Source organism: Pseudophryne corroboree, chromosome 2 (assembly GCF_028390025.1).
Source record: "Pseudophryne corroboree isolate aPseCor3 chromosome 2, aPseCor3.hap2, whole genome shotgun sequence".
NCBI classification, from domain to species: domain Eukaryota; kingdom Metazoa; phylum Chordata; class Amphibia; order Anura; family Myobatrachidae; genus Pseudophryne; species Pseudophryne corroboree.
In genome coordinates this window covers 380,987,418-381,006,406 of record NC_086445.1, presented here as the reverse complement: position 1 = coordinate 381,006,406, position 18,989 = coordinate 380,987,418, and the positions used below count along the sequence as shown (strand labels likewise).

Sequence of the window (18,989 nt, the reverse complement as noted above, 5' to 3'; positions counted from 1 at the left end):
ATGCTGACATTCTGTGCTGCAGCTCCATCACCTCCCCCAGCGGTCCGCATACTCCTGCGCCCTGGTTGCCGGGTACTTGCAGCGGAGGCGCTCCGGTCATCAGGCACACTTCACCGCTGCTGCTCTCTTGGATCGTGTGGCCGCACTTCAGGGAGGAGGTAAGAGGGTCCACCAGGTGATGGAACCACACTATATCCACCAGGGCAAGGAGCACAGGTCAGATTTACTGAAATCCGTTTAGTATAGGCTCCATAGTACCCAGTGGTGAAGTCCAGCAGAGTGGATAACTCGCTGACCTCTAGCCCCTCCCCCAGCTCCAGGCGCCATCTACAGCAGGTGTTTCCACCCTAGAGCTACATCTCTCTCTCCCTCACTCCCTATCAGCGTTTGGGTGCCATTTCAGCTGCGCTGATCCCAGGACTCCTCTGTAAAGCCGCCTGTCTCATCAGCGCTGTGCATTTACAGGACACTTAAGTATTAAGCATGTCATTTAGACAGCGTTAGTTAAGAACAAGTGTACTGCTATATGAATATTTAGAACAAGTATTCTGTGATATACATCCAGTGTTTACTGTGCATTGTTATATCTGTATACATACATTTCTATATGTAGTATTACTAGTCCAGGGCAGTTTTATATGTAATAATTTCTGCATTGTACCTGTGACTGTGTGTGCCTATAGCTGCTATGTGGATTCTATTCTGTGTATCACACTTGTTGCTATCACTATATTCTGTGCCCTAGGGGTCTAAGTGCATCAGGGTCTCATATACCATATAGTGTTCCACAGGATATACTGTTTTGTATTTTTCTCTGTGTGTTTCGTTCACCTCATACCACTTAAATCCTCTTTTTGTGCTCTGCAATTGCGGTCACATACCTTAGGTTTTTATTGTCAGGTATTGTGGTTTTTTTTGTCAGGTATTGTGTTTGACTGGCTATATTGTACTGATACGCAGACGCTCCAGCATCATGCAGTGCTGGCACCACGGATTTACTTGAGGAAATCATTTCTGCTGAGGGTTCAGGTACTGGGTGTTCTGCACCCCCTAGTCAGCCCGCAGAACCTGTGGCAGATCCACCATGGGCTGCATTTTCAAATATACTAACTACGCTTGTAATAAGACTTACGCCCCCTGTGGGACCTCATGTGCCATTACAGCCACATATTGTCCCTGTAGTTAATCCACCATGGGTGGATACTCTGTTAACCCAGTTACAGCAATTAAATCAGTCCTTGGTTAAACAAAAACCTAACCCTCGCTCTACTGGGACCAAAGGGTCATCTAAGCAGGCCATTTCTTCCTCAAAATCCACTAATATCCACTAATATTTCGGATGATTCTTCCGATTCAGATGGGGAATATACTGATCCATCAGATGCTGATACCGCTGCTTCTGTTGAAGATTCTACAACACAGGTTGATGTTCCTGACCGAGTGGAGGCTATAAAGCTGATTCTTCAGATTGATGATGAGATTGACCCTCCTGATACGTCTAAGAAACCTGATAAGTTCAAAGGTCAGAAGGTTATTAAATTAGTCTTACCACATTCTGACCATTTAATTGACATACGTCAGGAATCCTGGTCTTCTCCAGGAAATACATTTTCCCTGTCTAAAAAGATGCTAGCTCATTTTCCTATCTCTGTGGAGTTGAGTAACAAGTGGGAAACCCCGCCACCAGTGGACTCACATGTAGCCTCTGTCTTGTGGTGTCATCTACTCTGCCTGTCACCACTGTCACCTCTTTGAAGGAACCGACGGATAAGCATGTGGAGGGTTGCTTTAATTCTATTTACACTCTTACAGGTGCTGTGCATAGACCCACTATGCCAGCCTCTCGGGCTGCAAAAGGCATTGAAGCATGGGTTCAATCAGTTGAGGAAGAGCTACCTTCTGATTTTTCTGCAACTGCCAGACAATATCTGTCCTATATTACCACAACCTCCCACTATATTCAGGAGGCGGCCTCTGATGCAGACGTTATGGCAGCCAAGGCATCTACTATGTCTATCCTGGCTCGCTGGATTCTGTGGTTACGGTCCTGGTCGGTGGACCTGGACTCTAAGAAGACCTTGGAGGTACTCCCTTTTAAGGGAAATATACTATTTGGAGATGATCTGAACAAGATTGTGACCGATTTGGCGTCGGCCAAGACTGCGTTTCTCCCAAGTACTAATCCTTCAGTTCCGAAGGCTAAGAGTACTACTTTTCATTCCTTTCGACCTCCAGGTAAAGCAAAGGGTCAGGTGTACCCAAGACAGGCTCACACTTCCAAGTCCTCTAAGCCCAAACCTAAACGTTCTTGGGCCGCCCCGTCAGCCTGCTTCCAAACCGGATGAGCCTGCTGCATGATTGGGTCGACTTCTGCAGTTTGCCCAGGTATGGTTAAAGACCACTTCGGATGCCTGGGTGGAGGAAATGGTCTCTCACTGGTACGCAATCTCTTTCAAGAGATGTCCCCCTCGCCAGTATTGCTCAATGGTTATCCGTTCGGATCCGTTAAAAGCACAAACTCTACATTTGGTTGTCCAATCCCTCCTGGATACAGGAGTGATAGTGCCGGTACCTCTGTCTCAGAGAGGCAGGGAATACTGTTTGACGCTGTTTCTAGTTCCAAAGCCGAATGGATCCTCCCAGCCTATACTCAACCTCAAATCTTTGAACAAATTTGTGAGGGTGTCCAAATTCCATATTGAAACTCTGCGCTCTATTGTACTTGCTGTGGAACCCAAGGACTATATGGTATCCCTGGATATACAGGATGCTTACCTACACATACCTTTTGCCATGTCGCATCAGCAATATCTACTGTTTGCTATTGGCAACCTTCATTATCAGTTCCAAGCCTTGCCTTTTGGACTGACTACGGCTCCTCGGATCTTCACCAAGGTCATGGCAGTCATGACGGCCCTTCTCCGCTGTCAGGGTATCAGTATCCTGCCATATCTGGACAACTTGTTGATCCTGGCAAACTCCCCAGAGGCTCTCCTCCATTATCTGGAACTGACTGTCCAATTCCTACAAGCCCACGGGTGGCTCATCAACTTGAATAAATCCTCACTGGTCCCTGCTCAGAGCATGGTGCACCTGGGGGCATTACTGGATACATACAACTAATGTTTGTTCTTGTCTCCAGAGTAGGTCCTGAAACTTCAGGACAGAATCAGATGCTTCCTCTCTTGCCAAAGAGTGTCGATACACTCGACGATGCAAGTACTAGGCCTCATTGTGTCGGCTTTCGACATGGTAGAGTACAGTCAATTTCATTCCTGCCCTCTGCAGAGGTTAATCCTTTCCAAGTGGGATGGCCTGCTTCACCGGATCAGGTCTCAGATGATCTCCTTGACTCCGGAGGTTCGTCTATCACTGAGTTGCTGGCTACAGGACCGACAGTTGAGCAGGGGTCTACCCTTCTGGATCTCCAACTGGGTCCTCCTAATGACGGATGCCAGTCTGGAGGGTTGGGGCGCGGTGTTGGAGCAACACTCTCTCCAGGGTCGGTGGACCAGGGAGGAATCTCTCCTCCCGATAAACATTCTGGAATTGCAGGCAGTGTTCAATGCATTGACACTGGCCCTGCCTTTCGTACAGAACAGGCCTGTTCAAGTACAATCAGACAACGCCACCACGGTGGCGTACATAAACCATCAAGGCAGCACTCGAAGCCGCATGGCAATGATGGAAGTGTCCAAAATTCTTCGCCATCTGCCAGCAATAGCGGCAGTGTTCACACCGGGGGTCCTCAACTGGGAAGCGGACTTCCTCAGTCATCAGGACACACATGCCGGGGAGTGGAGTCTTCATCCGGAGCTCTTCCAACTCCTTGTGGACAAGTGGGGTCTACCAGATGTAACCCTGATGGCGTCTCAATACAATCACAAGGTTCCGGTCTTCGGAGCAAGGACAAGGGATACTCATGCAGCATTCGTGGACGCACTGGCAATTCCATGGAACTTTCAGCTGCCATACATGTTCCCTCCAGTGTCACTCCTGCCCAGGGTAATACAGAAGTTCAATCATGACGGAGGAATACTGCTTCTAGTCACTCCAGCGTGGCCCAGACGGCATTGGTTCTCAGACATGCAGAGTCTCTCGATCGAGCATCCTCTTCTACTTCCTCAATGCCCAGACCTCCTCGTTCAGGGCCCTTGTGTTTACCAGGACCTGGCAAGACTGGCTTTGATGGCGTGGCTCTTGAAGCTTCACTCTTGAGGGCCAATGGATTTTCTGAGGCGGTTATTCAAACTATGTTGAAGGCCCGCAAACCGGCTTCGGCACGGATTTATTATAGGGTCTGGAATTCTTACTTCACCTGGTGTGCTGCTAAGAATTATGATGCATACAAGTTTAGTACTTCCAGACTTCTGGCTTTTTAGCAGCAAGGCCTGGATTTAGGACTTTGCCTGGCCTCCCTCAAGGTTCACATTTCTGCGTTGTCATTGTGGTTTCAGCAAAAAATTGTATCTATTCCTGATGTTCATACATTCACTCAGGGCGTACTACGGATTCAGCCTCCCTATGTCACTCCTGTGTCTCCATGGGATCTGTATGTTGTCCTTAATGCCCATTCGAGAGTCTCCGTTTGAACCTCTTGAGTCTGTGGATCTTAAATGCCTTACGCTTAAGGTCATTTTTCTGTTGGCTATTGCCTTTGCTAGGAGGGTGTCAGACTTAGGCGCTTTGTCCTGTCGTCCACCCTTTCTGATTTTTCACCGTGACCGGACAGTTCTTAGAACTCGCCCTGGTTATCTACCTAAGGTGGTGTCATCTTTCCACCTTAACCAAGAGATTGTGGTTCCGGCCTTTATCTCTCCTGGTTTGTTCTCCAAAGAGCGGTCTTTGGATGTGGTACGGGCTTTCCGTATATATGTAGAAAGGACTGTGTCTATCAGGAGATCAGATTCTCTTTTTGTACTTTTTTGGTTTTCACAAACGTGGCTGGCCTGCAAATAAGCAGACCTTGGCCAGATGGATTAGGATGGTGATTGCACAAGCTTATGCGCAGGCTGGACTTCCAGCTCCTGCTGCTATCAAGGCCCATTCTACTTGGTCTGTTGGACCTTCTTGGGCAGTCCGCCGCGGCGCGTCCACAATTGTGCAAGGCGACTACGTGGTCCTCAGTGAACACATTCATCAGGTTCTATGCCTTTGATACTTCCGCCTCCCAGGATGCTTCCTTTGGACACCGGGTTGTTGTACCCGCTACAGAGCATCTCCTCTCATGAGGAACTGCTTTAGGACATCCCTGATGTTATTCCCTGTGGAATACCAGTGTACCACGCTGCAGAAAAGGAGATTTATGGTAAGACTTACCATTGTTAAATCTCTTTCTGCAAGGTACACTGGTTTCCACAGTGTGCCCACCCTGACGCACTTAGCTTCTTTGGGTTTGTATGGCATTAGCCGCTAGTCCTTTCTCCTGTCGTGAGAATGTGGGTCTATGTGACTAACATCTATCATCTCTCTTACCTGCTACTGCATTGGACTGGTTAACAAAACTGAGCTCCAGTGCCTGTAGGGGTTGCTATAGAGGAGCCGGTGCAGTGCATCCTGGGAACAGTCAAAACTTTAGCCTGTTGGTGCCTCGGATCAAGATCCAACTCTACACCCCGATGTTATTGCCTGTGGAATCCAGTGTACCTTGCAGAAAGAGATTTAACAATGGTAAGTCTTACCATAAATCTCCTTTTTGCATGTTCCACTTGATTCGGGTAAGCTACAGTACACATCCTTGTGTTGTCTGGATATTTTGTATAGCTTCTTAGATCTGAATCAGAGAGGGTTAACAATAATCACCAGCACCACATGCTGGGCATCAGTCCATGTGAACTCTTGCCTAGCATCACTTGGAAAGGAGCACATGCCACTTTTTACATCCTTCTGATAGTATCAGAGTAAATAGAGAGCTGATTCCTCCCTAGAGATATGTGAGGCCAACCTGCTGTGTGACACTTCATAGCTATACAGGTTTCCTCATTCCTGGATTTCTAGCATCTGAGGTGTGCTAGTATTGCTGCTATCATTTTCAGCCGGGTGGTCTTCAGTATGCCGAATATCGGGATCCCGGCGCACAGTATACCGGCACCGGGATCCTGACACCCAGCATACCGACAGCTATTCTCCCTCGTGGGGTCCACGACCCCCCTGGAGGGAGAATAAAATAGCGTGGCGCACGTAGCGCGGCGAACGCAGCGAGCCCGCAAGGGGCTCCTTTGCACTCGCCACACTGTTGGTATGCCGGCGGTCGGGCTCCCGGCACCGGTATGCTGGTCGCTGGGAGCCCGCCCGCCGGCATACCATACTACACCCTTTTCAGCCAGGTAGTCAGAGAACTGCACCATTTCCCCATACACTTCTGGCTCACATTTGGGTTCCTGTTGTTCAGCAGTGTGTAAATTTAGGGACTAACTGTCACTCTGACATTTGAAAATATTAAAGACGGCATCACACAGAACACAATGCCAACATGTCTTCATTCTTCCACAGTTGTATTGCTCAAACATCTTCTGGCAATACACCAGCATTTCTACTAATGCAGTTGTGTCTGGCCAGTCTATCTGGCATTGCATGAATACTGTACAGCAACATGCTATTAGGACTTAAGAGTAAATTAAAACATCAACAAATGGGAGGCATTCATTTTTTCTATTATGAAACATGTTATTATTATTATTATCCTTTATTTATATGGCGCCACAAGGGTTCTGCAGCGCCCAATTACAGAGTACATAAACAAATAATCAAACAGGAAAACAACAACTTATAGTTGATGACCGTATAGGACAAGTACAGGGTAAATAAACATAGTTACATCAGCAGATGACACTGGAATAAGTATCAGGTGGCAGAAGACTGCTGGATTTGGTGCAGTTGAAGATTATTAAAGTAAGAAAGGATAAGCACATGAGGGAAGAGTTGATCAATATGAACATTTGTATGCATATCCATAGGTGCCAGTATGGTGGTGGTGGGGTGTCAAGGGGTATGCTGCCCCCTCCCCCAAATATTTGATAGTCGCTAGTCAATGTACTGGGTCAAGGGGCACAGTCAGGCCACTATCTAGGCTAACATGGGCAGTGTCAGGATGGAGACCGTCTCCTTTCTATGGCAGTTACAGTGATGACCTTTATATTATTTGGGATGGGGATCACCTTTCTGCGCACAATTTCATCACATTTCTTAACACCAACCCTTATAATTTGCAGTTCACTTACTCCTTTCACGAGACCCAAATAAACTTCTTGGACCTGACTTTAAAAATTCATAACAGTGAGATCTGTACTGAAAATTATATTAAGGAGGTTGGTCGAGCCTCATATTTGCTTTTTAAAACACACACTACCCTCCGTGAAAAAATAATAATATTTCAAAAGGGCAACTCCTTCCTCTAAAGAGAAACTGCTCAGACCCCCATACTTTTGCAAAACAAGCAAATGATATCATAGAATCCTTTCACCATCAAGGTTACCTTGAAAGCAAGTGGCGGAACTGTGGGAGGCAATGGAGTCAGCTGCCGCCGGGCTCCTGACCTGCAGGGGGCACTTCTCCACTGACTCCCACTGCCCGACAATCCATCGCCACATCTGACTGGACGGAGGAGCTGTGCCAGTGTTGTAGCACTGCAGCAGCAGCAGCTGCCTCCTCGTATCCACAGAGAGAGCTCAGCTGACAGCTGGCTGCAGCTAGGGGGAGCTCCAGCGCACAGCTGCTTACAGGGACTTCCAATAGAGCTGGCCGGCTGAAGCTCTCTCTTCCTCCGTCCTGGGGATAGCAACAGGTAGGCACTGGAACTACATGCCTCAAGCTGCTGCATTGTGTGTGTGTGTGTGTGTGTGTGTGTGTGTGTGTGTGTGTGTGTGTGTGTGGTGTACAGTATGTGTGTGTGTGTGTGGGTGTGTGTGGGAGGGTGTGATTACTGGGGGTATCTTTAATAATTGTTGGCAGCACTGTGTTTATGTGTGTGAATGTTTTTAAGTGAGGTGTGTATGTCTGTATTTTTTAAAGGAAAGTTGTGTGTTTAAGTGAAAGAGGCATGTGTGTGTGTAAGTAAAAGTGGCATGTGTGTCTGTAATTGTGTGTGTGTGTAAGTGAAAGAGGCATGTGTGTGTGTGTGTGTGTGTAATTATGTGTGCGTAAGTGAAAGTGACGTGTGTGTGTGTGTGTGTGTGTGTGTGTGTAATTGTGTGTAAGTGGAAGTGGCATGTGTATAAGTGAAAGTGGCGTGTGTGTGTGCAATTGTGTGTGTGTGTGTGTGTGTGTGTGTGTGTGAGTAAGTGAAAGAGGCATGTATGTGTGTGTAATTGTGTGTGTGTGTAAGTGAAAGTGACGTGTGTGTGTGTGTGTGTGTGTGTGTGTAATTGTGTGTAAGTGAAAGTGGCGTGTGTGTAAGTGAAAGTGGCGTGTGTGTAAGTGAAAGTGACGTGTGTGTGTAATTGTGTGGAAGTGAAAGTGACATGTGTGTGTAATTGTGTGTAAGTGAAAGTGACGTGTGTGTGTAATTGTGTGTAAGTGAAAGTGACGTGTGTGTGTGTAAGTGAAAAAGGCATGTGTGTGTAAGTGGAAAAGGCATGTGTGTGTAAGTGAAAAATGTGTGTGTGTGTGTGTGTGTGTGTGTGTAAGTGAAAGAGGCATGTGTGTAAGTGAAAGAGGCATGTGTGTAAGTGAAAGAGGTGTGTGTGTAAGTGAAAGAGGCGTGTGAGTTAGTGAAAGAGGTGTGTGTGTGTAAGTGAAAAATGCGTGTGAGTTAGTGATAGAGGCGTGTGAGTTAGTAAAAGAGGTGTGTGTGTTTTAAGTGAAAAAGGCATGTGTGTGTGTTCAAGGAAAAGAGGCGTGTGTGTAAGTGAAAGAGGTGTGTGTGTGTATCTATACTATTGTGAAAGGAACCTGAGTATGCTGTTACTGTTCTCCCTGAGTACCAGATATCTACATATGACGTATATATATATATATATATATATATATATATATTATATATATACCCCTATATGTATAGGGGTGGGGCACCAACATTTTATCATGCCTCCGGGCAACTGGGGCAAACTTACGCCACTGTTGAAAGCCTAATATCAAAAGCACTAGAGACAGTTAAGCTAAAAAGTAGAGAGGAGCTCTTAACACAACTAAAAAATTACATTTCATAATGATAGCATTCATCTCCACATATAATAACCACTGTTCAGAAATTAAGAGCATTATACAGAAAAACTGTAATATTTTGAAACAAGATTTTCTCTTAAATGATTTAATTCCACCAAAACCGGTCTTTGTTTTCTGTAAAAATAAATCACTAAAACACCTACTGGCACCCAGCTATCTAAAAACACAAGAGACTAAGGGGGACATTTACTAAGCAGTGATAAGAGCGGAGAAGTGAGCCAGTGGAGATATTTCCCCATCAACCAATCAGCAGCTGTGTATCTTTTTATAGTATGCAAATTAAGATGTTACTTCAGTGCTGATTGGTTGCCATGGGCACTTCTCCACTGGCTCACTTCTCCACTCTTATCACTGCTTAGTAAATGTACCCCTAAGGCCCTCATTCCGACCTGATCACTAGCAGGCTACTTTTAGCACTGCTGCTATCAGGTAGTCACCGCCTACAGGAGAGGGGGGATCAGATGTGCAGAGAGCTGCACAAACTAAAGTTTGTGCAGTTTCTGCACAGCTCAGGACTTGCTCACCCGCTGCGATGGTCCGGCTTGGAGCTGACGTCAGGAACCCTCCTCTTCCATGGCTGGGCAAGCCTGCGTTTTCTGGACACTCCTCAAAAACGGTGAGTTGCCACCCAGGTCCGCCTTCTGCCTGTCAATCTTCTTGCGTTCACCGCTGCGAACGGCTTCTTCATAAGGTCCGTCGCTCCGCGGAGACGGCCACCGCTGGCGACTGACGCGCATTGCCGCTGCGTGCATGCGCAGTTCTGACCCATTCTCACAGCTGCGAAAATTTGCAGCGTGCGAACGGGTCGGAATGACCCCCCTAAGAAAGATACTCCCCAGAATTTATGTTGGCTTAAACCAAAACCAATAGTCTGTTATAAATGTGGAGGCAACAGATGTTTAACATGTGAATATATGCCTAAGAAAATGACATCAGTGTTAATAGGGGAGAAGAACTACGAAATAAGAAGTTTAATTTCTTGTAACACCTAATTCCTGATCTATATGCTAACTTGTGAATGTAACCTTAAATATATAGGTAGAACCACCAGACCCCTTAGAGTGAGACTCCTAGAACACCGTAGAAATATCATCAAAAAAATCCTCACACATACTGTAGTGTATCAAGACACTTTAACGAAATGCACAATGGGGATACAAAAGGCTTGAAAATAACAGCCTTAGAATATAGGCCCTCATTCCGAGTTGTTCGCTCGCAAGCTGCTTTTAGCAGCATTGCACACGCTAAGCCGCCGCCTACTGGGAGTGAATCTTAGCTTAGCAAAATTGCGAACGAAAGATTCTCAAAATTGCGAATAGAAATTTCTTTGCAGTTTCTGAGTAGCTCGGGACTTACTCTGCCACTGCAATCAGTTCAGTGCTTGTCGTTCCTGGTTTGACGTCACAAACACACCCAGCGTTCGCCCAGACACTCCCCCGTTTCTCCAGCCACTCCCGCGTTTTTCCCAGAAACGGCAGCGTTTTTTCATACACTCCCATAAAACGTCCAGTTTCTGCCCAGAAACACCCACTTCCTGTCAATCACATTACGATCACCAGAACGAAGAAAAAACCTTGTAATGCCGTGAGTAAAATACCAAACTTCTTAGCAAATTTACTTGGCGCAGTCGCAGTGCGAACATTGCGCATGCGCAATTAGCGGAAAATCGCTGCAATGCGAAGAAAATTACCGAGCGAACAACTCTGAATGACCACCCTATTCCAATAACAAAACGTGGAGGAGGCCGCTTTAGACAGTTGTGCAGACAGGAGGTTTTCTGGATGTTTCAAATTAATTCAATATCTCCAGAAGGATTGAATGAAGCAGTAGAACTTAACATGGTTATATAATTAAAATGTGGGTCCAATATATCAACATGTACTGTATACATTTTTTCACTGTTACTATATATTTTGTGTCCCTATTTCTGAGTACTTATGTGTCTTATAATGAATGAATGTTATCTTAGTATGTGATTATGGTGCCCTTTAGGAAAACTACAACTCCTATAACCCAATGGGACCATTCCATGTAAGATTGGTTTGTCCAATATTATGCCTTCTTCTCCATTCCTGTTTTGCCCTTTATTTGTATATTGAACAGTTGTGTAATTTTGGAAATGACTGTCTCATCCATCCCGGAATTTATTGAAGATCCATTTCTTGTTTAAGATACTCTGTAAGAAAACTATAATTCCCAGAATGCAATAAGGCCAGCCTGCAAAGGAGTGCTGAACACCGATCATGTGATTCGGTACTTCTCTATAGAGATGTATGTCTATTAATAGAGAAACCTTAATTCCATCACAGAATTCAAAACATGTGACAAACTATATATGTACAGTATAAAATAGATTTAATTATGAGATGGAGCCTTGCTCATCTAGCCTTCTCTGGTGCGCCTAGGTGCACCAAGGTTTATTAGCATAATCCTTTCATCTATTTTTCTCAGCTGCAATACAATAAAGAGAGAACAATACAGCAGGGGATTGAGTCATTACAGCACTGGCTCAATTAATCCTATTAAAGGGATATATGAGTAGGGCTCCATGTGTAGATAAGGCTATCTCTGTCAGCTAGGTGATGTGGCGGGTAAGTCCAGCTGCCCCTGATGGAGTGACATTCAGCAATATTACCCCCCTACCTGAAAACACTGTGGTGCCTCTGTGCATATCAAATGTTTGTAAACATAACAGTTTAGAATTAGAAGTGGTTGCATTTAGGGTTAATCTATCAACTCATCTGTTGCTACACCCCAAAACAAACCACTGAACTGAATACTACTAGCTGTCTACACAGAATATCAGTTACAGTGTGTTTCTTTTCCCTTCTCCACAGGTGGCATTCACTGTACTTTTTGACTTGGAAGCTCTATTGAAGATTTGGTGCCTAGGATTTACGGGCTATATTAGCTCCTCTCTTCACAAATTTGAGCTACTCCTTGTAGTTGGGACAACTCTTCATATTTATCCAGTTCTTTACCACTCTCAGTTTACCTACTTCCAGGTATGTGTTGCAGCTGTTTTAATCCATATTTTACTACCATATTTACTAAGAATACGTTTGACATGTATAGCCAAAGTTTTGTATACGTTGGAGCTACTGCTGTTGATTCTGAGTTGAGAGCAAAGCTAACGAGACCAAGTAACTGTGACAAAAACAGGTTGCACGCAGGTGGGACAGATGTAAAAGGTGCAGAGAGAATTAGATGTGCAAGGGGCATGTCCAAACTGAAATCAAAATTGAAGTGTAAAAATAAAGCTGTCCAGCATTTGTGGGCTACATGCAAAAGTGGCCAGTATTTACCCTGCATGCAAGAACAAATGTATTTGTACCCCTTGCATTCCAGCATGGTTGCTCAAGATACAAAGTTACTTGCTTTTTTGTCTTTCCTCCCAACTAAGAATCAGCGTCACTGAGTTCCTAGAATTCTGTAACATATAAATTGGTCATACATGTAATGCAGCATTGTAAAAGAGCATATATTATAACCTCACACCTCCCAACTTTGTGCTCGAATGAATAGGGATATCTGTGCATGCTGAAAGCTCGCACCCCAAAATAGGGAGCATAGCCTCACAACTAGGGGGTATGGCTGTATGTGAATTGCTGTGATCACAATCCTCGCCCCACCATTTTCATCACTATGAGGGCATACCAAGTGCTCTGGAAGCTGCTGGCCATGCCTCTCTCTCCACGGAATAGACTCCGTGGAACACTACGGCCTGCGGATGGGACAGTGTCCTAAAAACGGGACTGTCCCGCCAAAATTGGGACAGTTGGGAGGTATGTAACCTTTACATCATACAGTATATTATCTTAATTACCTCTCTTTGCACAAGGGAGATCCAGGGTCAAAGAAAAAAAAAAAATCCCCAATGCATAAAATCACTTTACTAAATTAAAAGGTTACTACATTGCATGCAATTCTTCCTTAATCTTTTCTTAAATAGGTACAAAGTTAGCTGCGAAGATATTACTTTAAAATTCAGGGGTGGTGTAATTTGAGACTCAAGGGAAATGTCGTTTTAAAAGAAAGTCACACCTAGAGATAGTGCCTGTAGTTTATATTGGTATTATGGTACAGAAGAGTATGGACACATCACATTTTATACTACTTGGTCAGCTTAGGGTAGGTACACACTAGAACGATCTCGGACTGATATGTCGTTTTCTAAATTGGATATACATATCTGCCAGATCATTCAGTGTGTATGCCCAATTTGTGCCTGCCTGCGGTCGCATGCAATATCTTCCGGTTGACCATGCTGCAGAGCCAACCAGAAGATATCATGTACGATGCTGCAGCACGGCATCCTACATTTCCCCATCATCCGTCGGATCGGCTGGCTACACATCGTTCTAGTGTGTAGCCTGCCTTATATTCTCACTCACAGCCCTTATCCCTAAAGAGACAATCTACCATTATCACAAGAAAACTCTGTATGCACTAACAGAAATTAAATGTAATAAATTATTTGTGCATAATTGTTAAATAATGTTGCATATGGCATTTTATTTTTGCAGGTTCTAAGGGTGGTACGACTAATCAAGATCTCACCAGCTCTGGAAGACTTTGTATATAAAATATTTGGACCTGGTAAAAAACTAGGAAGCCTAGTGGTATTCACTGCCAGTCTGCTCATTGTAATGTCAGCAATCAGCTTGCAGATGTTCTGCTTTGTGGAAGAGCTAGACCGCTTCACCACCTTTCCTCGGGTATGTACTGTAATCACTGAACCGTATCGATAATATTACAATATACATTGCAAATATGAAATATCCTTCATAAGAATCCTCTTTTATTAAGTCAGAAGTGATAACAAACAACTGCATGGGTTTTTTTTCTCATTATTTATAAAATGTTACAATTAGTGCAGCAAACATAGTGAAATATAAAATACAAAGAAAAAAGAAAAGATAATGTAGATTGAAATGTACACAAATAATAAAAGCACAGTTCTGTATCCCATGACTTGTAATGATAAAGTACGGTTAATAGTCAAGGATATGGAAATAAGGACAAAGAAAAAGATTGGGATGGGAAAGAAGTACAGCAGGGAGGAAAGAGCGGATATTACATGGATAGAATTAAATTTATGGAGAATTGGTCATTAGAGACTCCCTGTAATCAAAGTGTAGAGATTACAGAAAGGTATTTTATAAATATCAAGCAACTCAGTGTGGGTGGTGCTGATATTATTGTCTAATAAACATTTAGGAAATAAGTTATATTCCCAGAGCAGTGAGCTACTTTCTCGAGGCAAGGGTTAGTTAGAAAGAACTTTCAATATGTTATCCAATTCCGTCCAGTGGTCATTAGACAGCGTATGCACCAGTGGCTGTTACTGGAGAGGGATCCAGATGAAACCTCTTTTGTCAGTTGAAAAACTCAAGCACTAGGTTCTGGGATACAATGAGGGGTATTCATTTGTTTGAAAAGTCAGCTGGGTGTCTGTTTTTTCCTATCTAATAGACAAGTAAAAACAGACACCCAACCAACTTTTCAAACATTTGAATTCCCCCCAGTGAGTTAAATAGGGAGACTGACACTAGACATTTCAAACAGGATAAGCATTTCTTTATCTAAGTTACAACAATGAAAAGCATACAAGTAAGAACAAGTTATAGTCCCTTTCAACAATAAAAAGCATATAAGTAAGAACAAGTTAATACTCAGCTGTTTTCTCAGATGTTTAAGGTCTATCCCGAATAATGGTCATCTGTAATAAGCAGTTCAAAGACTCCAGTAGTCTCCAGGGTCCCGTCTTATTACTTTGTAACAAGTTAAAAGCTGGAGTGGGTTTGAAGGAAAACTAAATTCCTCTGCAGACAGAGCCAGCTCCAATTGGAACTGATTTGCTGTGTGCAGACCTCTAGACTTTATAGCACACCCTCAGGCTTTTCGGACAATTACTGGAAAAAATGATGCTTAAGAGATATTGCTTATGGTGTCTGTGAAACCGGGGGCAGTACTCGTTCACATGGAATGACTACTCCATAACTTATCTTAAACCTGACAAGATCCCCTTTCAAATGATTTCTTCAGAAAGGCAATCAGTCTTGAAGACCATGCACAGGTTTACAATTATATATTCAAATTGTAGGAACCAACCAATCCGTGCTTAATGATATCTAGGCTACAAAAAGCCAAATGACAAACAATTATTATGGGTTGGAGGTGCGCCACTAAGCAGAAGATTACAGTGCGTTTCTTTTGAGGTTATTAGTGTGGGCCACTAGTGGGCCCAACACTAAAAAGTGCTTCGTGTATGGCACACTCTTTTAAATTGATATGATAGAAAATGAAGTTAAAACATAACTTTTGTTAATATATTAAAATAAATCTCTCAGCCAGGCACCGTATCCATTTATTAGCCTGAGAGTGCATAAAATATTTGCCAAATTGCCTGAATCAATTATTCAAAATTGCTATGGCAATGTTAATTATAATATTGGACCTAACGAAATATGTTTAGATATAATTAGTTGTATCAGTTCTTGTTGGTGTCCATGAATAGAGATATTATTAAATTGCTGGTCTCTTTACAAGATTCTGATAATTAATGGTTCCCCATGGAGTTATTCCCCAGTATACTGATCAATAATTATTGCTATAGACAAGCACAGATAAGGGTATAGAAAAAGGAATTTTTAAACACTTGAATCCTGCGTAACCAACAGGTGGGTACATATAATTGTAATAACCTGTTAGGGATAATATGTATCTAAGTGTTCAAAGAGAGATACTGCGTCAACCTCACAAGTAATTTTAGGGAGCAGAGTGATCATGTATAAATGATTATCCTGTTGTACACGATAAAATCAGTCTGTTGCGTTCTAATTGATTGTTCCCATATAAGATTTTGGAAGTATATTACAGGATGACATTTCAAGCAGAACTGACAAAGTTGCTCCCAATCTGCAGTAACCAAAAGATGGATACATATAGTTGTAATAACCTGAGGGATAATACGTATCTAAGTATTGAAAGAAAGACACTGTGTCAACTTCACAAATGCTGTTGGGGAGCAGAGTGAACGAGTATAAACGATTATCCTGTTGTACAGGGAAAAAAGAGTCTGTTCCGTTCAAATAGATTGTTCCCATATAGGACTTTAAAGGTATAACTGTTCCTGCTATACAGAATATACATGTACCATGTTATTACAGGATGACATTTCAAGCAGAACTAACAAAGTGGCTCCTAATCTACACAAGTGAGAGCACATAAAGCCCTCATCAGCAGTAGTCTATGTTCACAGTGGCTGCACTCATATCACAGTCCGCCAGATATTGCAATGTTCTGCTCGCTTGTCAGCAACAGTGGATATTTAATTTGTTGATAACAATTAAATAACGGCTTTATTCTTCAAGCAACAATTATAAGAAGTGGGAACATTACTTCCAAAATGAAACCTGTATCCCATTTTGCATGTAATAACTTGAACAGCCCCTAATAAACACTCCTGTGAAAGCAACAGAAAGGTTATAGAGTTAGTCTATAACAAACAGCCCTATACTGGCTCAACTAGGACTTTAAACTTTAGCAAAGCTAATTTTGAAATGATGAGGGTATTTTTCAGGGATATTGAATGGGAAGGTTTGTTTTTAGGAAAAAATACTACGGAGAAATGGGAGGTACTAAAATTCCTGCTAGCTAAAAATACACTCAAATATATTCCTATGAGTAGCAAAAAAGGGAATAAAAATCATAAACCGATGTGGCTTAACAAAAAGATTAAGGAACTTATGGGCAAGAAAAGGCGAGCATTTAAAAAATACAAATCTGCCGGGGAAGCAGAGTCATTCAGCACTATAAGGAATGTAACAAAAATTGCAAAAAGGAAATAAGAGCGGCTAAAGTAGAAACTGAAAAACTAGTAGCAAAGGAAAGCAAAGCGAATCCCAAAAAATTCTTTAAATACATTAATAGCAAGAGATTAAAGAAGGAGAGTATAGGCCCTTTAAAAGACAAGTTGGGAGTCTTAAGCAAAAATGATAATGACATAGCGGACACACTAAATGAGTTTTTTTCAACAGTATTCACTAGAGAGGACCCAATTCAGGGACTGACACACAATCTCAATAATGAGAATATCACACTGATAGGTACTTATTTAAGCGAGGAAGTAGTCTGTGACCGATTAAAACATTTAAAGATTAATAAATCACCAGGGCCCGATGGTATTCATCCAAGGGTTCTAATGGAGCTTCACTCTAAACTGGCAAAACCGCTATCTTTGATCTTTGAGGATTCAGTTATATCAGGTATGGTTCCCAAAGACTGGCGTATAGCGGAAGTAGTGCCTATATTCAAAAAGGGAAGTAAAGCTGAACCAGGTAATTATAGACCAGTTAGTCTTACATCTATAGTGGGGAAAGTATTGGAAGGTATTCTAAGAGATAGTATTCAGAAGTTCCTTTAAACCAATGAGGTCATTAAAAGGAATCAACATGGGTTTATGAAGGACAGATCCTGTCAAACCAACTTACTTGGCTTTTATGAAACAGTAAGCGCAAACCTAGATCAGGGTTAAGACGTGGATGTAATCTTTTTAGACTTTGCCAAAGCGTTCGATACTGTACCACACATGAGACTTATCTACAAGCTACAAGAATCAGGGCTAGGAAGCACAATATGCACTTGGGTCAAAAACTGGTTAGATAATAGGAAGCAGCGCGTTGTGGTTAATGGATCTTTTTCAACTTGGACTGAAGTGCTAAGTGGTGTGCCGCAAGGCTCAGTATTAGGACCGCTATTGTTCAATATTTTCATTAACGACCTAACAGAAGGTCTAGAGAGCATGGTGTCAATTTTTGCAGATGATACCAAATTGTGTAAGGCTATAAATACAGAGGAGGATGCCGAGTCTCTTCAGAACGACTTAGTTAAATTAGAAGCATGGGCAGCCAAATGGAGAATGCGCTTCAACACAGACAAGTGTAAGGTAATGCACTGTGGTAACAAGAACAAAAATTACACCTACCTACTAAATGGGGTAAAATTAGGGGATTCTGTACTGGAAAAGGACTTAGGTGTCCTCATAGATAGCAAGCTAAGCAGTAGTACCCAAAGCAGGACTGCAGCAAAGAAGGCTAATAAGATATTAGCATGCATAAAACGGGGTATTGATGCTAGGGACGAGAGTATTATACTCCCATTATATAAATCACTAGTGAGGCCACACCTTGAATACTGTGTACAATTCTGGGCACGGTACTACAAAAAGGATATCCTGGAGCTTGAAAAGGTACAGAGGAGGGCAACCAAACTAAATAAGGGCATGGAGATGATGGAATACAAGGAAAGGCTTGAAAGACTAGGCATGTTTACATTGGAAAAGCGGAGACTAAGAGGGGATATGATCAACATCTACAAATATATAAGGGGACAATACACAGATCTTGCGCGGGATCTGTTTTTGGTTAGATCAACACAGAGGACTCGTGGACACTCGCTCAGGTTAGAGGAGAGGAGATTCCGCACAATACAGCGTAAAGGCTTTTTCACGGTAAGGACAATACGTGTTTGGAATTCCCTGCCCGAGGGAGTTGTAATGGCGCAATCTGTCAACACCTTTAAGAATGGGTTAGATAAATTCCTATTGGATAAGGATATCCAGGGGTATGGTGCATAGTCATGTATTATAGTTACTATAAATAAGGATAAAATGCAATGGCTGACAGCAGCATCAGTCAGAAATTTTAGTCAAATCATCATGCATAGGAGACCACAAATAGGTTGAACTCGATGGACAATTGTCTTTTTTCAACCTCAGATACTATGTTACTATGTTACTATGTATGTTAGTCAAATTGTACTAT

General features: G+C 42.9%; 1 protein-coding gene across 3 annotated transcripts in view; it reads left to right on the top strand.

The window, feature by feature from the left end:
- The window catches only part of NALCN (sodium leak channel, non-selective), a 1,296,054-nt gene that overhangs the window by 655,720 nt on the left and 621,345 nt on the right, over nucleotides 1-18,989 (top strand). For all 3 annotated transcript variants that reach the window (XM_063953246.1, XM_063953245.1, XM_063953244.1), the window contains 2 exons: nucleotides 12,000-12,167; nucleotides 13,689-13,880. In XM_063953246.1, the coding sequence (XP_063809316.1) occupies nucleotides 12,000-12,167; nucleotides 13,689-13,880 (360 nt within the window). The remainder of the gene's footprint in view (nucleotides 1-11,999; nucleotides 12,168-13,688; nucleotides 13,881-18,989) is intronic.